The sequence below is a fragment of the Fopius arisanus genome, unplaced genomic scaffold (assembly GCF_000806365.1).
Source record: "Fopius arisanus strain USDA-PBARC FA_bdor unplaced genomic scaffold, ASM80636v1 scaffold00128, whole genome shotgun sequence".
NCBI lineage: Eukaryota > Metazoa > Arthropoda > Insecta > Hymenoptera > Braconidae > Fopius > Fopius arisanus.
In genome coordinates, this window is record NW_011887867.1 from 13,965 (window position 1) to 25,610 (window position 11,646).

Genomic DNA, 11,646 nt, shown 5'->3' on the forward strand with positions numbered 1-11,646 from the left:
GACAATCATGAGTTGTGATGAACTGGACTCAAATTCAAAATGGCTGCAGATCACTTGAAACGAATGACTTATATAGCGCAGCCATCGGCCACTTTAAATAAATGTAATGATTCATGAAGAATTTTCGAGAACATTCGAGAATACTCGTTTATTTATTATTGTGTAAGTTGGGACTGGATATATAGGCAACCCCCACCACCAAAATGAGTGAGTCGTGACTGGAATTATTCTCTTGCAAGAATCCATTCACGATCAGACTGCCCTCGTTGCGTTGTTCATCGCGATCCCGATAGGTGGAATATTAAACAGTTTCTTTGCGATACACTCCCCTCACAATAACGAATTATTTCTAGAATGTTCTGTATAACATTATTTCACTAAACTAAATTACAACTATCTGGAGAATTAGACGAAACCCTCACTCTGCGGTAGCTGATGACTCAGTGATTACATAACCCCTAACAGTGTTTGCAATCGTAGCGCCATCTAACCATGGCTCATCAATGACGTCAGCCTTCCAGAATCTCCCTCGATTCTCGCGCCATTTAGTGGCGAGTTTGAGCTTTGATCCAGAGTCCCGTCTATCTATCTACTGTCAGTGGTGACGATATTCTCGTCAGCCACGTAGAGTGGAGTGCGAGTTGAATAAAAAAGGCGGACCTGCCAGAATTGGCGTAAAATTTCAGTTTTAAATTTTAAAGCTAAAATTAAAAAATTTCAATTTGTAATGAAAAACATTGCAGAATATATTTCTGAAATGGTTTTCGGCAATTATTAATGTCCTTTCAAATATTGGAACTCTAAATGTGAAAAATGAAAATATGCCACTGTCCATTTAGGAATATATTCCTGGAAATTCGATTGCAGTTTTTCATATTAGATTTTGAATTTTGCAAATTTTGCAACGTCAAAATGAAAAATGAATTCTTTTATTCATAACATGAGGAAATAAATGTTCACATTATTTCTCTGGTGCAACTTACCTTTTAACTTGTAATTTCGGTGGAAGAATAGCATTTGGGACTAGAAATTGTCGAAAATAATTAGAAATTTGAAATACAAAAACCTGAGTATATTTGTAATTAATTGTCTACCCTTGGCCAACATTATGCACTGTTGCGCTATAGAAATCACGAGAATGATATGATAGTGCACTATACAATATGTCTGATACCCTGGTAGATGAATAAAATAAAAAATGAGTAATTCAATTATTGCTTCCGAATGGAAACATTGCAATCGTTCGATTTTTCTATTCTTTACTTTTGCCTGGAAGTGGCGTAGAGCGGTCTGAAACGTAAAAATACAAAGTTTGAGGGCCAAGTGTATATGTGCAGATGGTCAACTGAGGGTCAATTTTTACAAACGAAGAAGAGTAGGGAGGTAAATTAATTCCCAAAAATCGGAAATTTCTCATTCGTAACTGCTAAGGCTTTCTCAGCCCTGTTCTCATCGTCAGCCCTTAATCTTATCTTATATTCATTTTTCCAACAACTATTTATCCACGAATTATTTGCTTTATTTGGTAAAATTATCGCTCCACCTCAGAATTGTGGACAATTGTTCTATTTTATTTGTTGAATTGCTGCAAATAGGGTCTGGACGCAAAATAATTGTCAATGGTAACTCTTCATGAAAGCATTGATAAACATTTTTTTGCCTGAGATTGGTGCCTATTTAGAGCGAAAAATTGATATTTATATTTCAAATTTATGGAAAATTGAAAATTCCCGATCGATCACACGACCGCCCACTGCCGGTATCGGTCGAACCAGGGCTCAAGGAGAGAGAAAAATCGAATTAGAGCAGGTAGTTTCGTTAAGTGGATGAGGCCCCTCTCTCAGCTCTTACTAACGAACATCGGGAGCCGCGTAAGCCGGATGAGCCCAGGTTGCCGCGCCCTGTGTTATACCATAATTACAATCGTTACAAGACCCAATTTGCGGTCAGGACGAAATGCGCTTTCAGTAATTAAATGTAAAAACATGATTTTTTTTCCATTTCTTTTTATGGAGGAGCGATCCCACATGTCGGAAATGCGGACTTACACAAGAAGATTCGCACCATCTAAGCAGTAGGTGTACTGATGTAGATGAGATCCGTGGGACGTTTCCAGGACTAATTGCATCAAACAAATATGTGTTGATAAGGATGGTATAGAGGGGCTATACGAGTTTGCTCCAACGGTCAACTAAGGGCACTTGCCGGAAGCTCATTAGCCACACATTTCCCGAACTCTTAACCATTTACTCCAGAACTCAAGACCGTTAACAGTCTAAAAAGCTAAGGCTATATCTTTATTTAATTATGAAGCCTCGGTTCGTACCAATACATTACTTTACATCAACTGATAAATTGACAGAACGTTACATGGGTATTTTTCTGATGATCCAGATAGCAGTGATTTTCAGGTGTTGGTCCGGAACAATTAACTCCAAAATAAAAAGGCAGCACTAATTCAATTCACATTTTTTATATATCGAGTGTGAAAGCGTGGATTAGCGTTAATGGTCATTATTTATGATTAATAATCACCGATGTAGTTAATGACTTAAGTTTTATTTAATATTTCAAAAGAACATTTTCCTTTTCAGTTAGTAGATTCCCCGACTACGCAACTGCAATATCTGGAATATACAATGTAATGACTTTCAGTTATTTTAATCCAGCGCCGCAGCGCCTGAGATAATTTCAATCAGCTCCCTAGTGATGACTGCTTGGCGAGTACGATTGAAGGTGAGGGTAAGTTTGTCAATCATTTCGCCAGCGTTCTTGCTGGCATTGTCCATGGCAGTCATTCTGCTGGATTGTTCGCTGCATGCACCTTCCTTCATGGAATAAAAGAGGAGAGAGGCAAGAGAAAATTCCATGTAGCTTTGAATCACACTCTCATCAAGAGAATCGTAAATGGACATTTTTGGGGCGGCGGTCACGGCTGCTTTATCGAAGAGAGGGAGCTGGTCCACTTTGTATGAGACTACCGACTTGAATTTATTATAGACGATACGTCCACCTCCAAATTCATACCTGGAAAGAATATAAAACATATTACTGACTACATTCCCCCACGCTCGGACATCCGTTGGGTCGACTAGAATATTGTGAGTGCTCCACATGTACTTAAAGTATGTCTCAGTTTTCATGTAACTTGGTATTCACATATAAACTATACGTGTGAATGAATGAATACTTCACTAAAGTAAATAAATCTTCGCTAACCATATTATTTTCTGCTCCATATCCCTCGGTCAACTACTAAGTACTTTTCGGAAGGCAATATTCTGATTTTGTCAAACTGTACACATATCCATTTTCAGATTTTTTGTTCGAATTTTTTTATCCTTAACTACAAAACTCACGTAAAGTTTTTAGTCACCGTCTTATTTTGCTCACGTATTATATATTATATAATAGCTTTTCCAGACTGGCACCTGAAGAACACCATTTTCATTAATTTTCATTTTTCAAAAGCGCGTTCCTCAGGCCCTGCATTTGGATGAATTTTGTTAAATTCAGGCTGTGGAAAACATATCACCCTTCCCCATATACTTGCCAATTTTGCATGTGCGGAGCGATGATCTGTTTTGCACGGTTAGGCCTAAAAATAACTATTTTTACAGAAATTAAAGATCATGATATAATATATCCCATCCTTTCCTCATATATAAAGAGAAGCATCGAGAGTCTCGAATTGTACTCGAATGGCATCTCGAAGAAGAATTGAACGACAATCGATTCAGCATAGTCGAAACTCACAGAAAATGTGACATGTGCGTTCTGAAGGTTAAAACAGTCACGAAACAGTAGCGCTGTTTTCCTTTTCAAAAAATATTCCCACCATTGATCTCTAATAGCTGGATAGACTATCGAGTATTCTCCTTGTGAGGTGATTTGAAAGTCAATCAACGCTTCCGAACAGTAGTCCGGGAGCTACAATTCTATTAAGTGCGCATGCTCAGCGCAGTTGTCAGTGGAAGGGGAGAAGCATGTTTACCAGGGTAGTTGGAAAGCTTCTGGGTAAATTTCCAAGAGATACAAATCATCAAAAATAGCAGGAAATGGGTCGTTAGAACTTTTAGTGTATTTTTTGATATGGGATCTGCATAGGAAAAGCGAACAGGAAATTAATATTCTTGGTTTTTTTTTTATTTTCGCAACTCGGAAATAAACTTATCTATTCACTTCAATTTGAGCGGATTATAATGAAAACTCCTCACTGGACAAGGAGAAAATATAATACTATTCATGATGACTGGATAATTTTTCAACTTTTGGAAAAAATTTAAAGTGTTTATTTTCTTCTACTTGAATTGTGAAAAGATTATATAGAATTTTGACATTTGAAGATGGGAATTTATTCAGTACATTTAACTAAATGTTGAAAAGTCAACTACTTCTTACAGTAGAGGAGGACGCAGTCGGCAACCACCAATCGTATTTTTGATTAAAAAAAAGAGTCATTAATAGCACATAAGTAATTCGAATTCGAGAATTATTCTATTGAAATAAAAAATCTGGGAATTTTTTGTCCAAGAAGAAACGAAATACTTCTGTCACCCGGACAGTTCTCAGAAATAACGAATGTGTCACGTAGTCTAAATCGTTATTGCGTCATTTTTCCAGCGTCATTTACTGCCCGCATCACCATCCCTTGAGTGACGCAGATACACAGTCAAGGGCACTGAAGTACTCGAGCGACTCTTAGCGGAGGCGCTGCTCATCCTACAGTACTGCCTCAATGTCGGTGTAGAGAGGTGTAGGCATAGTCTGTCCAGTTATATAGAAATCAGTGATTCTCATAGACTCATTAGTTCGATGATAATTTCAACAAGTTAATAACGAATGGCGGTTTTCATTAGTGATTGCCTCATGCTTTGTGTTATCAGAGATTATAAGGGAGATTGCTAAGGCTTATGGAAAGGCTTTGACAAGTGATTCATTGCGGCGGCTACGGAACTACGTCCAGAGAGCCCGTACGTGTAAGTAAAACAGGTGGCGAGCCCGTGAGTGTCGATAATTTTCAAAGGCGGGGAGTATGGATAAGACAGATCGCGACTCCCAGAGTGTAAATAATTCGAGGAAACGGTGACGTACGAAAACATCCGATATAAAAGGGAGTGGGGGTATGATGAAGAAACAACCGATGGACGGAATGAAAAATGAGTTCACTCTCACAAATTCGAAAAATTGTTAAACGAATTGGGGAAAAATGGTCTCGCAAATGTATATTCAAACGATTGGGAATCCTTTCAAACGTCGAGATTTATGGGTCCCTCGGAACTTTTTTTTTAACGATAACTTTTGTGTTAACAAATTCAAAAATGATTAAAAAAATTGGGGAAAAATTGTCTCGCGAATATATATTCACACGATCGGAAATCGTCTGAAACGTCGAGATTTATGGGTCCCTCAAAACCTTTTTTTTTTTGAACGGTTCTATTTTTGTTAACCAATGCAAAAATTATTTAACAAATTGGGGAAAAATTGTCTCGCTAATGTATACTCAAACGATTGGGAATCCTCTCAAACGTCGATATTTATGGGTCCCTCGGAACTTTTTTGTTTTAACTATACCTTTTTTGTTAACAAATTTGAAAAATTGTATCTTTGAAAAAAAAGGTCCTTAGGGAACAATCAATCTCGACATTTCAGCTGATTCCCAATTGTTGGAGTATATATTCACGAGAAATTTTTTCTCGAATTTGTTGAGAAAAAATATCGTTGAAAAAAAAAGTTCCGAGGGACCAATAAATCTCCACGTTTCAAACGATTCTCAATCGTTTGAGTATTCATTTGCGAGATAATTTTTCCCGAATTTGCTTAATAATTGTTGAATTTGTTAACAACAATGGAATCGTTGAAAAAAAAGGTTCCTCCGAGCCAATCAATCTCGATATTTCAGCTGTCAATATCTCCTATAATCTCTGGTGTTATATTTCATTAATACCAAGTGGCTGCCGCAACACGTGTATTTCTGTGAAAAATCACTTGGAAATACCAATGATATTTGTTTGGGATTATTGTCCAAATTTATAATTTTATCAATATTGAAATTTTTTCATTTTTCAATTAATCATCTTTATTATTATTTAAGAAAGAACCTACGATGATCTCGGAGCGATGTCGAATCAAACTCGAATGACAATCAATTTTTTGCACTTATCGAGATATCGAACTCGCTTATTTTTACAAGACAAGACAATCATAAAATATAAAGAATTTTTAAGCAGTATGTAATTAGCCGCAAATTATCAACAATTACAAAAACGAACTCATACAATCGATTGTAAATCGTTCGCAGGTGATTGTAAAAAAGGTCATAATGTTTAAGAGTGGATAGTTTTTTTATAAAAAATAAAAAACTTATGACCCATGTAGTTAGCCGCATTTTTTTTCTAATCACTCTTAAATGATTTTTTTTATTGTAATTGTTTGCAATTCGTTTGTAAATACTATATTCATTTGAATCAACGTTTAAGAGTCATTAGTCTGGAAATTATCAGCAATAAACGTGATTGCAAAATTGCGAGGAGGGGATAAGACTTTGCAAGTATGACGGCGCATGCGCAACTATTCAGAGGATTTTTCTGTTATACGCTCAAAAATAGATTAATGTCTTTCTCACTTTAATTTTGAAAGATTTCACTACGACTGTCTTTTAATTGAACATTGAGTGACACATCGAAACCATTGTACTTTTTGTAAGTACATTAATAATTATACTAACTTGTTCACTAATGGGTGACATTTGGAGAGCAATTATCGTTTGAGTAATCCCTGGTTATTCCCACCCAAGCTTACAGCTTATGCTGTGAATTTCATAAACCCAGTTAGGGTTGGGCAAAAACCTTGAATTCAATCCTTACGTTTTTTTGTTAAACAGAAGTGTTAAACCAATGTCTCATGACAAATGTTATGGGGTTCTGTCAGCCCATATTCTGCTTGGGTGGGAATAACCAGGGATTACTCGAACGATAATTGTTCTCCAAATATCACCCATTAGTGAACAAGTTATTATAATTATTAATGTACTTACAAACAGTACAATGGTTTCGATGTGTCACTCAATGTTCAATTAAAAGACAGTCGTAGTGAAATCTTTCAAAATTAAAGTGAGAAAGACATTAATCTATTTTTGAGCGTATAACAGAAAAATCCTCTGAATAGTTGCGCATGCGCCGTCATATTTGCAAAGTCTTATCCCCTGCACGCAATTTTGCAATCACGTTTATTGCTGATAATTTCCAGACTAATGACTCTTAAACGTCGATTCAAATGAATATAGTATTTACAAACGAATTGCAAACGATTACAATAAAAAAAATCATTTAAGAGTGATTAGAAAAAAAAATGCGGCTAACTACATGGGTCATAAGTTTTTTATTTTTTATAAAAAAACTATCTACTCTTAAACATTATGACCTTTTTTACAATCACCTGCGAACGATTTATCGATTGTAAGAGTTCGTTTTTGTAATTATTGATAATTTGCGGCTAATTACATACTGCTGAATTTTTAAGATGCAGGAATGAATTTTGCAACGTTACCATAATTCCCCGCATGGTGGCGCTGTTTTTTTCCGAGAGTGAAGGTAATATCATAAATTAAAAAATAAAATGAATGTTATGATTTACAATGTATGTTACTGTGTGGCATTTATACTACAAAATGAAACAAAAAACAAATCAATTATTGCATAATAATAAGCTTCCTAAGTATTGGTCAAGCCGTATGACAATTTGCATTCTAGGCGATTTCTATGAACGACCGTTGTCTTCATTACCAGTAATGCAGTGCGTTCCTCATCCTTTCCAACCCGCTGACGCAGGCGTCAAGAGTTTTGATTTATGAATTGAATGAAATGCACTTATGAAGACCTATTGCCTTAAGGGGGTCTTCTAGTCTAGAAATTTGAAAAAATTGATTTTTTTATTCATATATTTTCAAAGTTTAACTATTCAAGAATATTCCTACAAGAGGATTTCTCAAAATTTCATTTCTTTTCTGAGATATGGGTATTTTGCTGACCCGGCATCCAAACTGGTTCGGCCGTCAGTAATTGAACAAAAGACATTATGGATACTTTGTCTACCTGAATTTATATTTCTCAGTAAACCCCAGCAGGAAGGTCCGCTATATGAAGCAGGAATGGCTGATTAAAAATAAATAAATAAATAAATGTAGATCTAAAATAAAGTCTGAATAAATGTTAGTCTAAAATATCATTTCATGACTTGGACTGTGAAAAATTTTACGCGGAACTTTAGACGCATTTTTCTCGAAACTGTCCTTTTCAAAACGATACCCACGATTTCTCAGGTTTTACTGAACCGATTTACCTGAAATTTTTAGAGTCTTCTTCATAGACATGTCCATATCTGAAACTACCTACATCTCCAAAGTTTGATTTTTACTGCTTAAAAAACATTCGAAAGAGTAAAAAAAAGTGGTACAAAAATGTTTTTTCTTCAAACAGTCGCCATTTCATGAAAAAAATGTTTTCCCACTTTTCCATAGTTCCAGACATTGCGACATTATTGTAGATTAATAATCTTTTTTTTTTTGTTTTCAGATTGCTAGGAGGGTTGAAATCGTGGGTATGGTCACGTGTCAATTTTTGGAGGCCCCCGATTCATCAGCTGTTAATTTTTTTAATTTTCAACTTTTTTTTCTGTATTCTTGTAATGTTAATAAACAACTAATAAAAAATCAATAGTAAAAGTATTAATTGCCTATTTTTTATGACACTGCAAAAATTACCTGAAATTCATGTTTCTAGACTAGAAGACCCCCATAAAATCAACTAAGCCGACTAAAATCAACTCATGAACTCAAAATTAACTAAATCGGCTGAAAGCGAGCCAAAACGACATGAACTACGATGGAAATTGAAAAGTAAATCTCAAATATTGAGCACAGAAATGCAAAATTGGGGAATTATTTATTGAAATGGAACAAGTGTTGAACTGATTTGCGTTATTGTCTTCAATGTTAACATTCATCACGATGAGAACACTGATGAATGATGAATTTTCGACAAAAAAAAGGAAGAACAAGGGTTAAGAATGTAGAATAGAAAGAAGATAACGGAAAGGCGTCAACTAGGTTTTCTTTATATATAAAGGATATATATAAAGGAGAGCATAATAGCTACCGCTCAAAAATCGAATTGAAGAAAATTGATATCGAATGAAGGCAAGCTCCGGTACAATCAACGACAGATAACGTAGTTGAGATAATGAGCGTTAATTTGCAAGTCATATAATTCTAATTGGAGCTAAAATACAATATATTGAATAGGAGCCATGTGTAATTGCATGCATCGAGAGAAAATTATCTTCTTGAAAAAAAAAAGATAAATTGAAAAATATCATGGCGAAAGGCACTGTAGGAAAATGTAACGGTGAAAACTTAGCTTACGTTTCAGTAATTAAATATCCAAATATGATTTTTTTCCATTTCCTTATTTGGCTGTTAACAATAGGGCAAACATCCGCTCGTATTATTTCTCTATTTGAATGTCATTATGTTTTAACAGCTCACTCCTCATTATTGCAATAAAAAAACTGTTACGATCATATGCAGAATTTGGTCTTTATGACTATCCGACCGTGAAATTATTATGACCTCTTTCGAAATTTTTCACGACTAACAATAGTGTCTACTACTTTTTCAAAAAAAAAATTGTTTTCAACAAAAATTGAAAACCAATATAATATTAGCGACTATGAATTTCAGTAGCAACAGTTTTCAAAAACGACAGTAGGGACATACGAGGCATTCAAAATTGAACGCAATTGATTTTAACTTGAACCATCTCATAGTAGTTGAATTTCTTTTGCATCATTCTACACGATGAGAAATCTATTCTAACTTTTCTTCACTTTTTCCTTAAGAATTCGTTAAGGTTTAATAACATTTTACAGTGCATAACTGGCAGCCTTATTTCAAGAATTTTAAGAAATGTATGTTACCACAAATTGGTTTCACATCTATTTTACAAACATTGATGTGCAAATTAAATAACGCTAAGAAAAATTGCGCAAAAAATTGTAATTTTTCCTCAGCGTTATTTCCGTAGGTTGAATTCTTCAGAAAAAAATTTCTAGGTTTTCTTAGATAACAAATGACCAATCTTTGTCACTGAGCTTTGCACTCTAAATATACTTCATTTGGAGAATGGCTACAAGCCACAATACTGAATTTCGTGAAACAAAATTGTATTCAAAAATTAATGTCCACAGTTAGACACATTCATTGCTAACCCATAAAATTCTATAATTAACATTGAGTTCTCGGGAATGCAAGGAACAAATCACTTTCAAATTGCATTTCGTACCCTTTCCGATCGTCATCATTCTACTAGCGCCGCCCCGGTTGCTCCGCGGCCGGGACGTTGATGCCTTTTTATAGTGCCACTATGCGGTGACTGTTCCAATTATTTTCGATCATTTTCGAGTTCGACTTTCTTCAATTCGATACTCTCGCAGACGCCATTTTGATTTTGCATGCATTCCGTTATATATACGTTGATGCCTTTTTATTATGCTTTTTCTATTTCACTTTCTCCATTTCCGTCCTTTTTTCTGCAGAATTAATTATTCATCACCGTTGTTATGATGCTGAATGTTATGATTAATGACATAGATGCATGTCATTTGACCATTTGTTTAATTTGAAAATTTATCAATGACCGATTTCCCAATTCCGAATATGTGTGGTTAGTGACTAACATTCGACTCTCAATTCTAGTTATAATTTATGGTGGAATTCTCTACAGAATTCGACACAATGATCTTTTGTGAATAATTTTTTGTATTCGCCTTCCTTGCTCTTTACTTCTCTGTAAAAAGTTTTAATTATTTGTTTGGCCAAATTATTCCCGGAGTTCTGATGCTTTTTCACTGAAATTCCATATATTTTCTCCTCATTCATGATCTTCACTATTGCATTCAAAGATTCCATAAATCAGAAACTTTGACCCTCCATCTACAATCTAATCAAATTTTACATAAGATTACAAAATACTATTAATTTGGCTTCATGCCAGAAGAAAAATTTTTTTAGAATGGACGAAATTTTTTTTCTTCATTCTCATTTTAACCAATCAGATTGCAGTCATCACATCATTGATGCCTTTTCATTATACTTCCTCTCAGTTTTTTTTTTCATTTGGAACAAATTAATTATTCATCATCGTTCTCATTTTACGGAGGATCAGATTAATGAGAACTATCCATTTCGGTTCATTACCTATTCAACTTCAAAATTTCAATAAGTGATTTATTAATGGAGAATTGCTAGACTAACTAAATAAAATTTTTCAAATAATATTCAACTGAATTTAATTCAAAGGACACGTATTTCGAAATTTCGTATAATCTAAATTTCCTACTTTTGTTTTTTTCAATTTAATCGTTTTCTAAAATTGTTGAAAAAATCCGTGGAACACGAATATACTAAATTATTTGTCCATATTACTTCTCACGACTTCGAATCTGGGAATTGGTTTTACGTGCTTCCCAAACTCGAGCGCCAGACAATCACTAAGTTTTGTAAACATTAACTTTTATTCTTTGTTTTTCCATGAGTTCAAACCGAATGTCAAAGGCGCCTAGTCGAATTCTTAAGTTTTTGTGGTACTA

At 34.7% G+C, this 11,646-nt stretch overlaps 1 protein-coding gene and 1 long non-coding RNA gene across 4 annotated transcripts in view; one reads left to right on the forward strand and one right to left on the reverse strand.

Moving 5' to 3' along the window:
* Positions 1 to 2,538: 2,538 nt before the first annotated feature.
* Positions 2,539 to 11,646, reverse strand: part of ATPsyngamma (ATP synthase, gamma subunit) — a 14,240-nt gene continuing 5,132 nt past the window's right edge. For all 3 annotated transcript variants that reach the window (XM_011313744.1, XM_011313745.1, XM_011313747.1), the window contains exon 3: positions 2,539 to 3,027. In XM_011313744.1, coding sequence (XP_011312046.1) covers positions 2,661 to 3,027 — 367 coding nt within the window. In that variant the 3' untranslated portion in view covers positions 2,539 to 2,660. The remainder of the gene's footprint in view (positions 3,028 to 11,646) is intronic.
* LOC105271919 (uncharacterized) lies at positions 3,070 to 9,469 on the forward strand. Its single transcript, XR_892690.1, has 2 exons — positions 3,070 to 4,979; positions 8,574 to 9,469. It is a non-coding gene; the product is annotated as an uncharacterized lncRNA (long non-coding RNA).